The following is a 20826-nucleotide window of genomic DNA, read 5'->3' on the forward strand; positions in this document are numbered from 1 at the left end:
ATCGCGAGGTGCGCTCTCTCTCCCCGAGGTGCGCGCTCTCTCCCCGAGGTGCGCGCTCTCTCCCTCGGCGGGGTGCGCTCTCTCCGTCCGCGGGGTGCGCTCTCTCCGTCCGAGGTGCGCTCTCTCCCCGCACGGGGGTGCGCTCCCTCCCCGCGCGGGGGTGTGCTCTCTCCCCGCGAGGGGGTGCACCCCCGCAAGGGGGTGCGCTGTCTCTCCCGCTCTCTCCTGCTCTCTCCGCAGCGCGCTCTCTCCCCCCCCCCGCCCCAGTTCTCTGGCTCCCTTATATGCTGGGTAACCTGGCCAATCAAAGTAAAGGTCACCTGTGCACGCAGTGGGCAGGCCAATCATCACACAGATCACGCGCTGTCCACGCGCCATCCACGCACCCCTGGGCCAATCACAGCAGACTTCCTGTAGCTTGTTTTTTCTAGCACAGGAGGAAGCGGCAGTCTGGCGCCGTCAGTGTAGGGTGTAGGATGCAGGCTCCCTACAGCTCCCCACAGCTCCCCCTTTTTGTTTTATTAATCACGGGACCGTGCCTGTCTTAGGTGTTCCGGAGTAGGCTCTCCTTACCCGTCATCAGCTAACCACCTGGCTCGTGGCGCCTGGCTTAGGTTGGTAGAGCCTTACCGGATACTTACCCGTCTTTGACTACCAGTCCATCATGTTAAGCCATTCCTCAGGGGATTCATGTCTAGTGAAGGCCATGACAACCTGCAGTAATAGCACCTGTTGCTGCTGCTGTTGCTGAAATGCGTCTGCATAGAGTGCGAATGGCCCAGGCTCTCAGATCATCACAAGCATGCATACACCAATCATTCCAGCCCACTGCTTAGCAAAGGATAAACACTTTAACAATCAATTAGTCCATGGTTCCGCAGTCATTAGTATAAGTCAGAAACAGATTAGACAAGTTCAAGCCAGGAGCCACCCTACAAGGGTGACAGTGCTCTGGCAGTCAGTCCAGTCTGGCGGCCATGACCATTGGCCCATACAACGAGGGAGGAGCTGACAAACTCCCAGTCACAAAATGGTTCCCGCATTGTGAGCGCTGGCAAAAAAGCAGGGTACCTGACCCATCAGGAGATGTGCCCATCCTCCTGAGCTGTTCCTCTGAAATCGTCCAATGGTCTGGTTCGCCAATAGGATGCAAAGTCTGGTCCCATTTGTCCATGGCCGGCTTTGAAAACAAACCGATCCGTGCAATTGAATTGTCCGGTTCGTGGATGGCACTGTGGTGTTGTCCAAGGGCATCACCAGTAGTCCAATAGTCGCATCAGTGTTGAAGAATGGGGGCAGCATTGATGAGTTATTGGTCACCAGTAATGGCACTGGCCATGCCTTCACGATTGCCCATAGTTGAAGCTGTTGGCTCAGTGTTCCGGGAGGCAGCAGTGTTACCAGCAGGATCACCAGCCTGAGCATCCAGGGCTTCATCTTGGATGTTGTCCGGCACAGAGGCTCTCACCACTCTCGTTAGGCGCTCTGGTATCCACACAGGGGCTTCTGCATCCTGTAGTTCCGATCCGAGTCACGGCACCAGATGTCAGGGTCCCTTGACCAGCAAGTCAAACCCGGACACTTGTTGTCTTTGCGGAGCCTTTATTGTGGAGAAGACACAGCAAAACCGGCGCGCGGTGGGCGTGCGGCAGCCGCCGTGCAGCCGCGCAGCAGCCACACCATCGCGAGGTGCGCTCTCTCTCCCCGAGGTGCGCGCTCTCTCCCCGAGGTGCGCGCTCTCTCCCTCGGCGGGGTGCGCTCTCTCCGTCCGCGGGGTGCGCTCTCTCCGTCCGAGGTGCGCTCTCTCCCCGCACGGGGGTGCGCTCCCTCCCCGCGCGGGGGTGTGCTCTCTCACCCCGCAAGGGGGTGCGCTGTCTCTCCCGCTCTCTCCTGCTCTCTCCGCAGCGCGCTCTCTCCCCCCCCCCGCCCCAGTTCTCTGGCTCCCTTATATGCTGGGTAACCTGGCCAATCAAAGTAAAGGTCACCTGTGCACGCAGTGGGCAGGCCAATCATCACACAGATCACGCGCTGTCCACGCGCCATCCACGCACCCCTGGGCCAATCACAGCAGACGTCCTGTAGCTTGTTTTTTCTAGCACAGGAGGAAGCGGCAGTCTGGCGCCGTCAGTGTAGGGTGTAGGATGCAGGCTCCCTACAGCTCCCCACATTATCCTTTTTTTTTTTTTTTAATGAAGTAAAAATATTCCTGCAGCCGGAATAGTGGTGTAGTAGGCCAATCCTCTGTCTGCAACCACCAGCATCCCAAATATGTGCTGGTTTGTGTACAGGCTGCTCACTCCCAATCCAGCTGCCTCCTTGTGGACAGGGAGAGCAGTAGAGGACAGCTCAAGGCTTGGACTCTTGCAACCACATGGGAGGCAAAGTGGGATCTTCAGGTTTCCAGCTATGTATTAGTTCAGTTTTGGCCATTGTGGCCATTTGGAGGAGTGGACCAATGTATGGAAGACCTCTGTCCTTCATTATCTGTAAAATTCTTTCAAGTTAAAAAATATTTATAAAAAATATTTCTAAGTGGAATATTTTAAATGTTCTAAACTGAATAATCACCATAATTGAATAAATTTAATCATATTAAACACATCAATATTAAAATTAATCACATTTATCATAACAAATAGGGGAAGCTTTCTGTCATAGCAGATTGCAAGTGTGAGGTGTGATAGAGTTAGAAACTATCATTTGTTCAGTTTTCACAATAGCAGTTGATTCAGGCAAGAATTATTTACCGATGTGAAAATTACTACGTGAAAGGTCAGTGAAGTAGGATATTCACCTTATGTAAAAATGCTTCATGATTTGATTTAATAACAGAAAAAGCAATGTCTTCTTAGTGACCAATCTTAGTATCACCAGTAATAACACAAATTGACATCATGTACTCTGCTGTATTGCACTAAAAAGCCACCGTATCATTTATATAGTATTCTAGCCAGAAAAACAAACATCTAAAATATGAGCTGTCAAGCTAGTCCTGACTGAGAGATAACTAGAATCTCATCTGTATTCCACTTTTCAAAAATGTCAGCGTTATAAACAGCAAAGCTGAGTGAGCCTTTTGGATGGAAGGAGACTGAAGGGATTACCAACTGTGTGCAGTGCATAATCCTGCATGAGAAATATAGTGTAAAGAGCCGGGATAAGGTTTTGAAATTGCCTAATATTAGACAATAACATTTTATAATTTTCAATTTCCCAGAGTTTGCTAAATCAGGAGATTCACACAGAACATAATCACAACATCCGCCATTTGCTTTCCAGAGGTTCAATAGTAAGATGTACTGTTGTTTGTATACATAATGAGCCTGTTTTATCTGACTACTGGAAGACAGAGAAGGTAACTAACTGTTACAAAGTGGTGCTCATCGGTGAATCTAGGTTGAGATGAAATATGAAAATGTATTATATTACCCATAATTTTTTGTGACATCTGCAAGTTTAATTCTAAAATAAAAAGTTAAAAAGCGAAACATAAGTCAAATGATATGATCACATTATTGAAAGCATATTGTAGTTACAGCACATTGTATGCTGATTAATTTTGGATAAAAATGATCATATTTATACGTATTCTAATCTGTACTATACAAAGCTTTCAGTTTTATCTTCCCAAAACATACCCTTTACTTGGAATTTTATTCATGAACCATTTGGTAACTTGCATTGGAACTCCTTAATGTTGGTATTGCAGTTCCTGTGCATTTTTAATTTGAAGCAGCTAGCTTATTAACATCGAGCCATATTCATTTTTCCAACATAAGTGAAACTGGATAGGGGCTTTCTCAATACTGTGCCTATGCAGAGCCTTCGTTTTTCCACTTACCAAAACCCTACCAAACCTGCAAGGCAGGACTGAACTTTCAGTGCCACTTTTCCAGCTAGAGATTTGTGCCTCTCTGAGATTTGTGTCTTCTGCGGTTTTCCCTTTACCCTGTTGCATTATAACAGACTTCGCTCTGCATTGTAAGTAATTGCTTTTTTAAAAAAAATTTTTTTCTTTTTCATGTTACAGTTCCATAGGCTCAGGGATTTCCTCTTTGAATTGGGCTCTTTGTTGTAGCAGGTCCTCTGGTTGGGGTGCTCCTCCCACATATATTCTGTATATGCCTCTCTTCTTGCTCCCTCATGTCTTTGCACAAACACCACTTTTTGAATTTGGCCCACCAAGCACACATTCCAAGTCACAAAGTTGTGGCTGCACTTTGTACTCCTTTTAGTTTTTTTTTGTGTGTATTATTTATCATGATACAGTATAATATTTCTTTTAATTATTAATTATTGTTTATTGTCTTTCTTCTGCCAGAATTTAACTTGAATCAAGAAGACTTTTTCATTGTAGGTTTTAAAAAAATCTTTTTAAAAAGATTTATTTATTTTTATTGGAAAGGCAGATTTATAGAGAGAAAGAGAAAGAACCTTCATGTGCTGGTTTAACCTCCAAGCGACCACAATGGCTGGAGCTATTCTAAGCCGAAGCTGGGAGTCAGGAGCCTGTTCCAGGTCTCCCATGTGGGTGAGTGGTTAATTCAGAGTGGATAGATGCATGTGTTTTTCTTTTTCTGTTGGGGAATTTTAAGGGTATGTATCAGGCATTGTGCTGTGCAGTACTGGAGCATCTGTAAAGGTTTTTGACAAGGTAGTTTGGTTTGGAGTACTGCACAAGCAAATGTATGATGTGATGGGTAATCGTAGGTAAACTTATTTTTTGATTTTGCAGCTATAACAAATTACTTTTCTTTTATTCATTTCCAATGAAAATAAGCACATACCTTGTCAATAAATATTTCTTCCAGTGACTTATGTTACCAATTAAGCTAGATTTTCTAAAATTAGAACAATGGACCAATGATTTTCCCTCAAGGAAAATTGCCATACATTTAAAAAATGTACAATGTGGAGTTTCTAACATAGAGGGTTTTGTTTGTTTTGTTCTGTTTTTTTTTTTTGGCAGAAAAATCTTTCCCCTTCACAGTATAAAAACAATGTTTGAAATACCAATCTAAAGACTGTATTGTGGGTTGTATACAGAGTGCTATGTATTTACATGTTTATACAGGTATACAAAGTATTCAGATGGGGCCTTCTTCATCTCAAATCTCAGAAGATTAAGTGTTTTGGGGGAAAAACAAGACAACGAAGGGAAATACTACTATAACAAATAATAAAACGGAGCCTCAGGTGACCAGCCGGAGACAGGTGTATTGTATATCGAAGTGTCAAACTTCACTGATGCCTAAAAGAAAATATCTTAGAAGCAAACGTGTTTCCTTCTTCACTTGTCATACAAATAGACAGGCACAGATGGAATGTTGCAAAACATCTCTGGGGAGACAATTGTCAGACTGAAGGTGGCACTGCCATTTTAGTCCTTTTTGTTAAAGGATGTGGTGCTTATCCTGAAAACGTTCCTCCACCAGAGTGTATATTGTCACAGTTAGAGCAATTTGTTTCTCCAATGGGAATGCTATGGATTGCCAAAAGAACCCAGAACATCTGGAGTGCTTAGATAACCAATAGAAGGAGCCATGTTTTCTCCATAAACACTGAACTATCATAATGATTTGTAGTGCATTCAATTGATGAAAATTAAATTATGAAATATTTCACACAAATAAAAGTGATTGCATTGCAATATATAAAAGAGATACATTGACAAAACTCAAAATTTTACGTTTTTCTTTAAATATCCTTCCTTTACAATTTCTGCATATTTTATACTGAAAAATGTTAGACTAAAATGTGTGTAGCAAAAACTTTTCGTAGTAGTTTCTCTCATGAGTAATTTGCTGAAAATCTTGGTGATTCCTGAGTTGGGAGATTGTTAAAGCAAAACAGTAACCAGACCATCTGCTGGTTCATTCCTCCTAATAGAAGTAACAGAAAAACCTTTTCTCTCTCTTGAATGTTTTTGCTCACTCTTTGCTTCCTGGAGATAAAAGCATCTTGAGGAAGAGTGGGAAATTTGCCCTGCTTTCTCATTTTGTAAGTAGATACTTTCAAGAGTTGGCTATTATAATAAATCTTTGTGTCTTATTAATAATCCATGATGAAATAGGAATTTTAAGAACTACCAATAGTAAAATATATGATTACTTGATTCCTCCTAAGGGAACCATAAATGCCTCATTGTATCATGGCAACTTGAAAACAGTGGGCAGCTCAGTTTAGTGGTCTCCATAGTAAGGATATATGAAGTGCCAATCCTCAAAAACAATTATTATTACCAAAATGTGAATAATATGGCCCTCCATGACAGTGTATCAAATCTAGTATCAAGCCTAGTACATGAAAATCAGTAGTGCTTTGGGGAAATGATGTAGAATTAAAAGTGGTCCCTAAAAGCCATGTTTTCTAATATAAACATAAAATGAAAGCAAGCATATGGTGTAACAGTTTAACTACCACTTGGGACACCTGCATCCCATATCAGAGTTCCTGGCTGAGTATCACTGACTCTACTTGTAATTCAGCACATCCAGGGAGACAGTGAATGATGGGTTCAAGTACTTGAGTCCCACACAGCCATATTAGAGACCTGGATTGAATTCCAGGTTCCTGACTTTGGCCAGGCCCAGCCTTACTAGTATTTCAGCAGTGAACAAGTGAATGGAAGATCTCTGTCTCTGTCATACAAAAAGAGCAAAAACAATTAAAAAATTTTTTAAAAGTGAGCTTTACTGTAGTTCACAAAAAATGACAAGTCAAAAACAAAACATTCTCATGTTAACTGTCTACTCATCTCAGTTCATAATTTCTCTGTACTGTAAATCTTCATTCATGTAAAATTTCAATGAATGGTAATGACTCTTAGCTGTTCATAAAATTATCTTTTTGTCCTTTCCTAAACAGACCATTTAATTTTCTTTTTGAATTAAAATCTATTTTAAGAGCATTTAGATGTTCACTTTTAATTTGGGGAAATTAACCGTCAGTTAATACTATTCTTCAGAGAAAAAATGCTAAAAATACATTGAACCCTAAAAGTAGAGATAAATAGCTAACATATTTTTTACTGATGTACATTACATGTAATTCTCAACACTAAAATCTAATACAGGTTACCATAGTAATCTATTAGAAATCAACACATTTTTTCCTACTTACATGACCTGAGAGAGTAGTTAGCATTTTTTATGTGTCACATCTAATTTCTCACTTTACTGACCTGGTTGTCAAAGTTCCATATATAGGAATTGCTTATTAAAAGTTATATCTTGCATTTTGTGACCCAGTTTTGCCATTTTTTTTTTCAACTGAATACAAGAATCTGCAACCACAAAAAATGCACAGCTAGCTCCCTCTACCCAACGATGATGCTTTACTGTCCCGGGATAGTAGAGGATATCCCGCTAGAAGCAGTGACTCAATTTACTGCAGACAGCTAATCCAGTGTTTTGCCTGTAGCTGGCACTCAATATATATTTATTGAATGGGAATACATTTCTTGCTTTTTCTTACAACAGAATTCAATGAATTTTCCACTTTAAGCAGTGTGAAGTAAGATTTTGAGTGGAATATAAAGTACCATCAGCCAATAGGCTGCTTTTATCTAAAAATAATGGGATCATGAAGGTAGTTTTGAGAAGAAAGTTTGAATGGTTGTTGGCTGATAATGGCAAAGAATATGCTATCCTGTTCATGATCTCTGATCACACATATACAGTTTTGTTGCATGATGTGTGTGCTACATGATGTTGATGGGCTACCTGCAAAAATTTTAAACTGCATTGCCTTTTTTTCTTAAGTGCATGTTTGTCTTTTTTAAAATACAAAGTTTACGTCTGTTATACAACTAGACAAATGGTTTATAAAATGATTTAAATGTTTGAACACATAGGATTAATATGTCTAGCTTATACTATTGTGTTAACTGTGATTTTTCATTTCTTTTTCTTTTTCTTTTCTGCCCATTTTGTAGCCATATCATTGATTAGTAATATCTGGAGGTTCAATTACAAACTATATCCATCCTTTTTTATAATACATAATTGAGGACATTCTGAACTGTATTCTCTTGTTAAAACATGGGATATGTTGGTACTGTGTCAAAAAATGAGGGTTGACTTTAAGAGATTACTTATTATAATATTTGAAAATAAGACCTGCTCAGGTGTTCTTTCCAATAGGGAATGTGTTCTGTAAAACACAGTTTCACACATCAACAAATTGAAAAATAAAACCATATGATCACTTTAATACATGCATAGAGGTTTGATATTTTTGTTTTTATTTTCATTCATTCATTCAAAAACGTTTTTATTTTCCTTATTAATTTCCTCCCTGATGCATAAGTTACACAATAGCATCATTTGCTTCAGGAAGGTGTTTGAGTTTTTTTTTTCATTTCTTCAGCAATGTACTGGTCATTCAGTAGCATGATCTTTCACTTCATGTTGTAAATTTTGTATTTTTCTCTGTTGATTTTGTTTTATGGCTTTTCATTAAGGGGACATATAGTAACTGTGTAGTGAAGACTCTCACATACAAGAGTGAAGATACAGTACAGTGTGGATCTCCACTTTCAAATCAAAGTTGGACTCCCAATGAAACTGTTGAATATATCTTGATAATAGGATGTTGAACTCTTCGCCATTGTCCATGGCAACAATGTCAGGATACACTTAAATAGCAGAATGATGGCCTTATGACTGGTTGTGAAGAACTATACTATTGTAATGATATTGGGGGAAATCAGTGTTGGAGGGAGGGGTTTTGGGGATGGAAGAATCTCCAAATTTCACTGAAATTTCGCTAACTACATGGAGCAAGTAACCTAATTAAGAGTAGAGTCTAAGGGCAATTCACCAATGTTTAACATGGTCAAAGGTGTTGACCAAGTAAAAAGAATGATGTAATTAGATGCAAATGTTTTCACTGACTGGCTCTTGTCTGCTTTTATTTTTTCATGGAAGAAGAGAGCTCCAGAGAAGTAGTTGATCCTTACCTATCAGATGCTATCAAGCTTATTAGAAGGATCTTTTGTCCTTTGGTGTGCCAGTCAGGGGCTTTGGTATGCCAGTTTTAACTCACAGATCAGTAGCCACGGCAGCATCAGTAAGAGACTTGAGTGAAATTCAAATCATCAGCTCCACCCCATACTAAGGAATTTAAATCATTTTTTAACAAACTCCTTTAATCACTTGTGTGTACTATGCAGTTTGTGATGCACTGGCCTAGAAGTTTCGCGCTGACTCTCAAAAAGTGGAAACCCCAGAAACCAACTTTCTTCGATGCCTGAAATAAAAGAAACATTCTTCTAGTTTCTTGCCATTTACATTTGTTCTAATCTTTTCAAACTAAATATACCCACCATTCTATTTTGAATTTCCCTGTTTTGAGTAGCTTAGGTGGTCCTATCATTTACAAGAAGAGATGGAGTTTCTGATATCTGTACTATACAGTAATGGTCCTCAACCATGACAATTTTGTTTTCAGCACTTCCTGATGATATTTGGCATTATCTGCATATATATTTGGATATCTCTCTGGGTACTACTGGCATATAGTTGGCAGAGGGATGCTGCTATACAATCTATTATGCACAGGGTAGACCTTACTGCAATAATGAATTAGCTAGCCCAAACAGTGATAAACCCTGCTGTAGACAAAGTTTAGATTCTTCAGGATACATTTAACCAACCCATTTTAGGAACTTTGAGGTACCTAAAAGATAAGTGTACAATACAGATCTATTTTTATCAGAATTTAGGGCAGGTATTTGCTCTAGTGGTTGGGACTGCGGTTCAAACACTCTTGTCCCATATTGGAGTATTTGGGTTTGATATCTGACACCAGCCTTTTACTCTAGCTCCTTTCACCTGTCTATTCTCACAGAGAACATTAGTAGAACATTAATAAAGCCCATGTGTGAGATCTGGATTGTGTGCTCTGCTCTGCTTTAGCTGCAGCTAGGGACTGACTATTGTGGTCATTTGCAAAGTGAATCAGAAGATGGGAATTCTGTTTCTCTTTCTCTCTGCTTCTCAAATAATTTAACACTGAGTAAAACAAATGTAAACCTCAAAGTAAATAAAGTACTTCCAGTGACTATATCAATTTTTATTTAAATGCATAAGAGTTCAGTCCTCATGAAGGATTAACAGGAAGGATAAAAACTAAGAGTTCAGCATTCTTGGTCCAAACAGTGGTTTCGTCCAAGATCATCCCTTTATTATTTATTAATTGAGAGTTAAGTTAATCAAGAGCAGACAGCACTCTTTTTCTTTCCTCACAAAGATACTTCTTAGATATTGTTCATAGAGAAGAAGGACGATCTACCAAAATGAATAAAAGGTAACATTATCCTGCATAATAAATCTCCATGTGACCAATCAACCAACACTGAGATTTAGTGGGCTTTTGGAGACACTCCACTGTTGAGGTAAAAATAAAATTAACCTAAAGTTAAACCATTCATCTACTATATCTAAGAAAATAATTTAAAGGGTTAATTTCTATGCTTGTAACTTTAGTGGCAATCCGTAATAGCCACCAGGTGGTTTTGTTTATTTGTTTTGACATGAGTTGCCAAGATGAAACAATATGGAATTGAGTCCAGCAATTTAAAAGTCTGACAAAACTGCTGGGTAGGGAATAAAAAATGTTACAAGACAGAAGAAAATTTTGACTGCAAAAGGCCAAATCTCTTTCAAAGGCAGAGTTTGTTAAATTTGATCGTCCTGATTAGGAGATACTGCAAAAACATATGTAAAGTTCTTTAGGATTTTTGGCATTTCATAATCTGATTCAGCAATAGTGACACTTTCATGAACGTCAACTTTCATTTAGTAAGGCATTGTCTTTTTAGAGAGATGCCTCAGTATAGAGAGGATATTTTGATATTTGCATAAAGTTTGACTTTTAGCTATTCTGACTTCAGTGGTCAAAAATCTCAAAAGTCCAACTTCAAGAGAAACCTCTCTCACTGTTACCTTCCACTAAATACATGTATTAGGCAAATACTAACAATGATAGGGAGACTTAGTACAAAGATGATTCATTGTAAAAAGGGATAAGGAGTCCACTGGGTCTAAATTCATCAAGTTTGAGAAAATGCATTCTAAGTGATGTGCAGGTTAATTATATTAGTAAAGATATTTCCAAGACTAGGGAGTTTATTGAGCAAGTCTAATTCTTATTGATTACATTCTTTGGAGGGAGGGAGAGTGTGTGCGTAAGAAAGATAAGGTTAAGGGGGAATAGAGCAAGCTAAGATATTTATCATTACTAACTAGTGCTAAGTCTCTCAGACAGATGCTTGGCCAATGCTAAACTAATCTGTGATGAATGAATTGTCATTATAATCAATATAAGCAAACATAACAATTCAGAGGAAGATCGTTAATAAACATCCTTCATGTGACAAAGTCCAGCATGTCCTGGAGGCACAATTGCATAGTAGGATTGTTAGTATCAATGTAATTTTAAAGTAAATGACAGAACTCTAACTTACACTGTTCCTTATTTCTTGTCCACTTAATTTTATGGGTGGCTAGAACAAACCCAAGCACATATAGGTTTTCAGTAATCACTATTACATGTATGAACAGATAAAGTAAGTTTTCTTCTAGGAAGGTACATTTGAATCTAAGTACATTTATCATACCAAGGTCAAATTCAGATATAATATAAGAAAAATCGTAAGGAGCTAAAGCTGAGTACTTTGCTAAAAGATGAATTAGAATTCAGGGAATTTTTAATGGAACATGCAATTGCTGCATTGTTTATTACCCAGACTGTGTAACACAGTTGGAGCAGAGAAATCTTGTAATAGTGTGTTAATATTTATTAAGTGCTAAATAGGCATTAGACCATGTGATAAATATTAACATGTGTAAGTTCATTTAACCTCCATATCTTCTTTATTTGGTAGGTAATTTATAGAAGAAAATGTGAGGCTCACAGAGCTAAAATTTTTCTCTAGATATCAAACAGTAAGAACACAGTTGGACTTTGAAAACAGCCAGATGGTTTCCAAGTTCGTGTCCTCATCCAGAGTAATAATATGGACTGATTAACCAGACAACAAAGAAGGAATTTATGACTGCCTCAGAGAAGTGTGGGCAGTTCTGAAGCCAGACTGCAGTGCTTTTGCAAGTATTTATCTGGAGTACTGTTTGTGTCAGAAATTGGAAAGCATCCAAAATGGAATGGAAGGGATAGGAAAGGTCAGAGCTTGGGAGGAAAACTGAAGGTCAGTGTTTCATGCATGTTTAGATAGGCAGTAGCAATCAGAATCCTTAACAAAGACATGTGAGTAGAGGATTCAGAGCCACAGACATGGAGTTCGATCAGATGTGGACAACAGCAGGAATGAAAAATAACTCAGTAACAAATGTATCAACTATCTATTTTGGTTCTCTTTGAAGTCAGGATCCAGTAAGCAAGCTTGCCAGTCCAGAACTGGCAAAGAGGAGAGAGAAGAAGCTGTCAGTTTGAATGAGGCATAAGTGGCACAGTAGTGATAGATTAATATGGTCCCATAGGCCTTACCTCTTCATTGTTAGCCCCTCTCTCTCTCACTGCATAGTTTAGTGTTCAGGAAACTAAGTGATAAGTATCTGTATTGCATATGTGACATGATTCCAATCGTCTAAGTACCCTTTCTGGGTGTAGGAGCTGACAGCCATGGAGATTCTCAAGTAAGATTTTTTTTCTGTGATTGAATTTTCTTATAGAATGTAAGTCAACCTTAAGAGTCTTTTAAAAGATAAAGAGCTAATCCAGAATCTAGCCTAGCTGAAATATAGCAGAATTATTTATTACGGTATCCCCCTGGCATTAAAGAAATCTCATTTGATACATGGGAGTGATGTTTCTAAGAAGGCATACCACCTATTTCAGGGCTTGCAAATCATGTTAGCAATATTGAGCAAAAGATTAACATGCTTAGATAACTTTGGGAAGGATATGCCCTAGGAAATTTTACCTGTCAGAAAAATGACAGTTTCTGGTATCCAAGGTCTGTATTCAATATTTTTAAAAAGATTCATTTATTTTTATTGGAAGGTCATTTATAGAGAGGAGAGACAAGGAGGATATTTCATCCACTGCTTCAATCCTCGAGTGGCCACAATGATTGGAGCTGAGCCTGTCTAAAGCCAGGACCCAGGAGATTCTTCTAGGTTTCCTATGTAGGTGCAGGGTCCCAAGGCTTTGGGCCATTCTATACTGATTTTGCAGACCACAAGCAGGGAACTGGAAAGGAAGTGGAGCAGCTGGGTAAGAACCGTCGCTCATATGGGATCTCGGCATGTGCAATGTGAGCACTTTAACCACTGGGCTACCATGCCAGGCCCCAACAAACTTTTAAATATTTCTAAATTTGTTACAGAGAGAGAGAGATGGTAGAAGTGCTAGCTCTTATCCGCTGGTTTACTCTCTAAATACTTGTAATGCTTGGGCTAGGTGGCCTGAAGATGCCACTCAATCTAAATCTCGCATGTAGATGGCAATCACATCACCATCACCTGAATGTTCCTCAGGGTCTGTGTTTGCTGGAAGTTGGGGTGATAGCTAGAGCCAGTGATCAAACTCAGGCATTCTAATACACAACAATCACATCTAATCAGCTTCTTAACTGCTAGATGAAATATTCACCACAAACAAATGTTTTAACATGTCTCTAAGGACGTTTGTAGAGGAAAGACTATTAAGGGTTGCTAAGCTAAGGAATTTATGAGTCAGTAGTGGAGAAACATTATTAACAGGAACAACTTCCAGTTCCTTCTTAGAGTCTTAATCTTCTGTGTAATCTATCATCTGATAGTTACAAAATTACTAGCATGATTTTTTGTGGAGCTTCTGTGATCAAAGACCCAAGTGATCAGCTCACATTTGCTGTAGTCTGGACTTCTGAAACAAGCAGGGCTGGGGAAGTTGCAAATTTACTAAATAATGATAAAGAACTTTCTATGTCTTCCGGATGTGATGGAATATATTATTTCTCTTGTTCATGAGCCCCTCAATAGCAAGATTTCATCCATTCTTACCTCTCTGAATTGATGACTGTAACTATGCAGATCAGATTTACACAAAGAGAAAGATCTTGCATCCACTGGTTCACTCCCAAATGGGTGTAACAGCTGGAGCCAAGCCAATCTGAAGCTAGGGGACACAAGCTGCTTCTGAGTTTCCCATGTGAATGCAGGGTCCCAAGGCTTTAGACAATCCTCTACTGCTTTCCCAGGCCACAAACAGGGAGGTGGGTGGGAAGTGGAGCAGCTAGGACATGAACTGGTGCCCAAATGGGATGCCTCTGCTTGCAAGTGATGATTTAGCTACTGAGCCAGTGCGTCAGGCCTTAACATTTATTTTTATTGGAAAGGCAGATTTGCATAGAGGAGAGACACAGGGGAGGGTTCTGGTTATGTGGGTGCAGGGTCCCAAGGCTTTCGGCCATCCTCCTCTACTTTCCCAGGCTCCAGGCAGGAAGCTGGATGGGAAGTAGAGCAGCCAGAATGTGAACCGGTGTCTATATGGTATCCCAGTGCTTGCGAGGTAAGGATTTAGCCATCAAGCCATGGTGCTGGACCTCAACATTTATTTTTATTGGAAAGGCATATTTGCAGAGAGGAGAGACACAGAGAAAGATCATTCATTCCCTGGTTCACCTCCCAAATGGCTGCATTGGCCTTTGATAACAGTAACTTTCTAAAGTACACACTGACTTTAACAGGGACCCTCAGAGTACAGGGCCTTGCTGGACTTGGTTTCTTAATATTTTTATTTTACCAAAGATTAAATGGTATAGATATAAATAAATACTGCAAAAAGCATTGTGGAAGTCTTAAGAATGAAGAGTACTCTAACACTGGCCACAATCTACTTTGTCATTTAGGGAATCAGATGTTATTAGAAAAGCTTTTTCTGGAAATTTTGCTTTCCAGAAGTGGAACCCTTTGTAGCTTTGGAAAACTTAACCTTGGGTTTCACATGCTAAAAATAGCCCTGGGAAGGAGGAGTGTGTTTGACCTTCCTGACTATCTATCTGTCTGCAAAAACAGAGCTTTAATAGCGTTATCCTTAGACACAATTCAGTTTTCCTTCCTCTGACCTTATGCTTGTTACTTAATTATCATCCCTACCTTGCCCCAAAGGGAAATAAATATTATCCAGGTCAGCAGATATTTGAGTGTGCCTTGTTCTTCACTATGTCTGTTCTTGAGCAATAATTCAAACTCTTTAATGAAAGCAGATTCAAAAGGCTGAGCAGAATGGTGCAAGAATTTCTCCAAGGCAAACGAAGAATGAACAAAAGGAGAATGAGCAGTTGAATCTGGCAAAGTAAAGGTCCAGCCAGGCTATCATCAAATATTTGAGGGGCTGTCTTGGGAAATAGTAACTCGAGGTATGGAACATTGCCAATGAATAGACAATCAAAAGGGGATGCTTCCTACCAGATTGTTTTCCCCTCCAGAGATCAAATGAGATTCCTTGAGAGAGAATATGATCCAACATGAGCTGATAGACCACTATGTAAGATGCTGTGGAGGGATAAGCAGTTCATTCATGTGACATTTAGCTTGCTTTGAAACTTGAGAAGCTATTCTGCCCTTGTATATGTATGATATTTCCACTCAACTTCCTCCATTTACTATAAATATTAAGCTACAGAATGAAATAATTACATTGCTAGTTGCCGCTTACCTTCCCATTTGACTCAAATCCCCCCAAACACAGGCTATTTTAATGCTGTAGTCACCTTGAAAACAGAGGAGTCTGTTTTGAGAGCTTTCAGTAGCATAATTCAAAGAGAATCTATTGTCCCAATAAAGTAGAGAAACAGTCTTTAATATTCTTTTTTTTTTCAAACCTCAAAGAGTCTAGGATTAAACATGTGCTTTGAAATTAAAATCATAGAACATTTGCTGAGTAAGTGAACTTCAAGTGTGCTTTTGCCAGACAAGTTTTCATTTAGAATAATGTGGAAAAATACATTTTCTCTTATAAAGTGCATAAAAACTTCACTAAGTGAAATGCAAATAACAAAGTTATATATATTATAACCCTATGCATAGCATCATGGGAATGCTGTGGAGTCAGAATTAGTAGAACAGCCCTCGAACTCAACTGCAGCCTATCTTCCAATTAATTTTTATTCATTAAGGAAGGCTATCACATTTGAAAAAGCTCTCTGAGCTAGATCAAAATAATTGTCACGAAGCATTGCAATGGGGAAACCACCAGATATGACTTTTTTATAAATACTAATGGAATAACATTCTAAGCAGAAATGCAAATCTTTCACTTAAGAACATTTGGGTCCATTTTAATAAATGAATGCCTATTTCTAGTAATAAATATCATTTAGCAAAATGCTTTCTTTTTATAGGTTTTGTGTCAATCTCTTTACATTTATTTTATAACACTGATTCTATTATTTTCTCTGTTTTATGTAGCAGATAGTGTAAGCTAAGGTAGCTAGATACCTTGGTCAAGGTTATACAGTAGTTTTAAAAGTAGAATAAGCACAAGTAATACAAAAGTGACTCTATGAACCGAACTAGTCAGCTATGCATAGAGTTGTATGCCCTGATGACCCCAACATTAGTGTGATTATTTCATTAGGATTAATTTATATAGTGAAAAATGTTGTCTGGTTTTGTTTTTTGATTCCCAATGATTGTCCTCTAGCTGTATGGTCAGTTGATGGCTTTAGCTTAGATGGTTATACTCACCTCGTTTATGAAGGAGAACACTGGCATGGCGACGTCCATTTCCATTTTCCACATAACAGGAGTAATTGCCCAAGTCACCTTCTTCCACAGAGTCCACAATTAATGAGATGGAAACTTCCTGTTCCCCAAGATGCTCCTTAAGAATTCTAAAACATAGAGCAAAACGAAACAAACGAACAAAAACCCAGACAAACATACAAATACATGAAAAAGAAAGAAATGAAGATATGTCTGAACCTGATCTGAAAATACCTACAGCATCTGGGCTTGGTTATGGATCGATGCTATGTTAATTAAATTATATCCTGCCCTTGGAGAAACTTGTCTTTGTAGATGCTAATGAAGTTGCAGTTAATTATCTGTCTTAGCAGGACAATCAGTGTCATCATAAAGAGGTGAGAGAGACCTTGAGGAAACACATACAAATTGCCTTCCATTTAAAAACTATGTTATAAATGAGAGATAAGAAATTATATTGTCTATGGCTGGAGGCCTGATTGTATATCAAGTTATTTTTTTTTTTAAATTAAAGAAAAATTTCCTGAGCTATTTGGATATTTCAATTGAAACTACCAGGCTGACTTTTATTAACAATAATTGCTAACCATTTTTTAATTTTTAATTTTAGAAGAAAAATGAAATTATAAACCTATAACTAAAATTTTTACTAAGGTGTTTAGTTTTGACATTTAAAATTAATGCTTACTAATCAAACCAGTCAAGATTTTAGCCTTATTTCAGTTTAAATCAAAACTTCCAACTAGGTTTCTCTTTTCCTGTTGTCACCGTATCCACTTGCACTCTCCCAACTGTGCGACATTTCCTACTTTTGCATGACAGAGAAATATCTTTCTAGAATTTTCTCCTATACTCATAAAACCAGAGGAGTTAAAAGTTAAATTTGTGCTGCTTTTTAAATTTTAATATTTCAGAGTGAGTAAAAGAAAAGATTAAAGTTTTACATATGAAAAATGGCACAGGAAAACATTTAGTTCATATTGGACAATTGCCCATCTGGGGTTTCCAGAATCCAACTGAAGTTTTCTAGAGTACAGTATTCTTGCTTGTTTTTTGTCAGAAAGAAGATCCCAAAATAAGTAATCTCATATGACACTTTTATATGATTTTATTTTCCATTGAACATTTTCTTTTATATCTTTGATAAAGTTTCAAATTGTTGACACAGGTTAAAATACTCAAATATACCCACAAGACGCAGCCTTTAGAAGGGAGAAAGCTTAGAAATGATCATCAGGATGATTTAGGTATAATGAATTATTACTAATGTTGTGGCTATTTACACATCAGGATGAAAAATAAGTATCTATGTTCAAGTATAGTTTTTGTTAGCACTGAATACTTTAATACATAAGAGCAAATTAATAAAATTTTTAACAACAAAGAGGATTGAATATTATGCCTTCAAACTAGATGGTATTGTTAATGGCTATTTCTTTTAGAATCATTCCTGCTATATACTCATACCGTAAATTCAAACTAACAAAGGTGGTGAAACTACTTTGTTTCAGGCCCTTTATAATTCTACTGGGTAGCTAAAAATGTAAAAATTTAGTAAAACAATAGATTTGTTTGGTTGACTCCCTGTGCCTTGCTAATAGTTTCTCTTGACAATTGTAAATAGAAAGATTCTACAAACAAAAGCCACACTATCACATTTTCTGTTTTATAGTACTTTGATGACACATCCAGTGTATTTCTTAGTCATAAGTTTCTTTCTATTTCTCTTAAATTATTTGAAAATGGTATTCATACTATGCAATCCTATGGTTTCTTAAGAGCATTTTACTTTCTGGCCATGAAGTACTGCAACAAAGCATGGTTTTATTGTATAATGCTAAATGAAAACAAAAGTCCTCCTTTTGACTCAGTTTCATTTGTGAACACCACAAATATTAATCTTCTCAAGTTAAAAGGAAATAATTATTTTACCTAATGTCACTTTCCCAAACTCGATTTTCATCCAGATCTTCAATAAACTTTTCTCCTTTCATCCAGTAAATTAAAGGACTGACATCTCCACTATACCCAAAGAAAGCTCTGCAGGTTAGATTAGCCGAGTCACCTGTGGAAAGAAGCGATAGAAACGTGTTATAAAACTACTGGTACAAGCTTATTTTAGGCAAACTGACAGGTAACATGTTGATCACATCATTGATTTAATGAAGCATCTTTCTAAAAGAATAATTTTTCAGGTATTTTCAATCTGTCAGATTTGTAGGATGGGCGTGTTTCATAGCATGGTTGGTTTAATGGAATGAGAGCTACTTATAAGATTTTGAAGATGACTGATTAGTTATTTTTTAGAATGTTTTTCTAGTAAGGTTTGCCTGATGCTTTTTTCATGATTGGACTGAGGTTATGCGCTACTGGGAAGAAAACCACAGGGATACACCATACCCTGGCCACGATTTCTGGGGACATATTGTAGTTATAAGATTTTCTAGGATGGTTAGAAGTTGTATAAGTCTTTAATATGAGAACAGAAATAGAGTAAAATGTTTGGCTGGGAGAAATAAAAGGAAATATAAACCCAAGATCCTAACAAAAGCTTTTTACAATACTTTTACAACATAAGGAACAATGTTTTAATTAAGAAGACTAATACATAGTCCGGTAGAAAATCATATTAAAAGACAATATGCAGAGTACTAAAATGTAAATGGACAGAGTTGAAACTTGGAAATTTGATTGTTGTTTGCAGTTCTTATTTATGTCCTTGAGTGTTTTTTCTGCTTACTTAATGGAGTGTTAAGCATGTGGTTATAAAATAATTTGAAAGTATGTCATTTTGAAAATTAAAAGAGGAAAGAATGAGGAGGGAGGCTAGATGTGATGGGGAGTAGGAAGTATTATTCTGTTAGAATTGTGTATGTGAAACATATAAAACTTGCTCCTCTGCCAAAAAAAAAAAAAAAATTAAAAACAAACACCAGCAAAGAATTCGTGAATATGGAATTTTCATTCAGAGGCAAAACAAATAGTACCACTGTGGAAATTAGGCTTCTTTCAGGGTGTTCCTCAGGAGAGAACATTCTAATGGTGAATTCAGATCAGTGTATCACTTAATAAGGTTAAGTTGATGTCCCTGACTAAAAAGGGGAAGTGAATTTAGAGACTGTGGGAGGGCAAAGTTTATTTCAGGACAGTTTATTCCTATTAGGACATAACTGGTTAACTCAAGCGCCGCCCAACATTTGAGAACTGAAATGTTGCAGCATAGGCTGGTTTTAAGCTCTTGTTGCCTCCAAGTGGAAAGAGGATTTGGGAGGATGGGACAGAACCTCAATCGGAGCTATGACAACTTGGATTAAAACAAAGGAATTGTCAGGGATGGGCACCACAAGAAGAGCTGAAAATTAGGCCCCAGTGACACCTTTGCTGAAATTTTAAGTGAGCAAATTTTCAAATAGCTGTTTTCCAAAATCCCTGAGGAAAAAATTATATTTTTAAAATAGGTATTTATTTATTTGAGAATCAGAAAAGTAGAGGGACCTGAGTTTAGAACTCTCACTTGCATGGAGTACTTAAAAAAACAAAAAAGGACCATCACTATTACTTCCTAGCGTCTGTATTAGCAGGAGGCTGAAATCAGGAGCCAGAGCTGGGAATAGAACCCAGGAAGCATGATTTGTAATGTGGGCTTCTTAAGTGCCAGACCAAAATTCCCTCCTCCAAAATTTTGGAGAATATTACTAGAGGGATGTGACATTGTCTTTACCTCAAGATGCAAGGAAGGAAATTCCTGAGGACTGGAAGCCTGTGAGCCAAAACGTGAATTAATAGTGATTGTCTCTTGAAATTGTGCTAATGGGTGTTTTTACAGTAAAAATTCAGAGAAGAGCTGAATGCACTTAGGTACCTGCTTTCCAAGCCAAGACAGCTATCGGTAATCTTGATTCTACTAGTTCTATTGCAAGAACATTTTTATTGGCTATAAGCAATCATTTTATCTTAATTGCACCTGTAGAACAAGAACAGTTCATAAATTTTTTCTTGCTCTATCATTTTTAAGGTGGCCTGGTATACCCTTATCTTTGTCTCTATCTTTGCTCATGTTTGTATGTTTTCTGAGAGATTCTTTAGATATTTTAATTCTGTCGTTAGTGTA

At 38.0% G+C, this 20826-nt stretch overlaps 1 protein-coding gene across 1 annotated transcript in view; it reads right to left on the bottom strand.

Annotated features, from left to right (window-relative positions):
* IL1RAPL1 (interleukin 1 receptor accessory protein like 1) overlaps positions 1 to 20826 on the bottom strand; it is a 1237397-nt gene that overhangs the window by 24150 nt on the left and 1192421 nt on the right. Inside the window, exons 7-8 of the mRNA XM_041000130.1 lie at positions 18648 to 18780; positions 16698 to 16843 (exon numbers count right to left, since the gene is read on the bottom strand). Of these exons, the coding sequence (XP_040856064.1) occupies positions 16698 to 16843; positions 18648 to 18780 (279 nt within the window). The remainder of the gene's footprint in view (positions 1 to 16697; positions 16844 to 18647; positions 18781 to 20826) is intronic.

Source organism: Ochotona curzoniae, unplaced genomic scaffold (genome assembly GCF_017591425.1).
Source record: "Ochotona curzoniae isolate NIBS_2020 unplaced genomic scaffold, NIBS_Ocur_1.0 contig_1274, whole genome shotgun sequence".
Classification (NCBI taxonomy): domain Eukaryota; kingdom Metazoa; phylum Chordata; class Mammalia; order Lagomorpha; family Ochotonidae; genus Ochotona; species Ochotona curzoniae.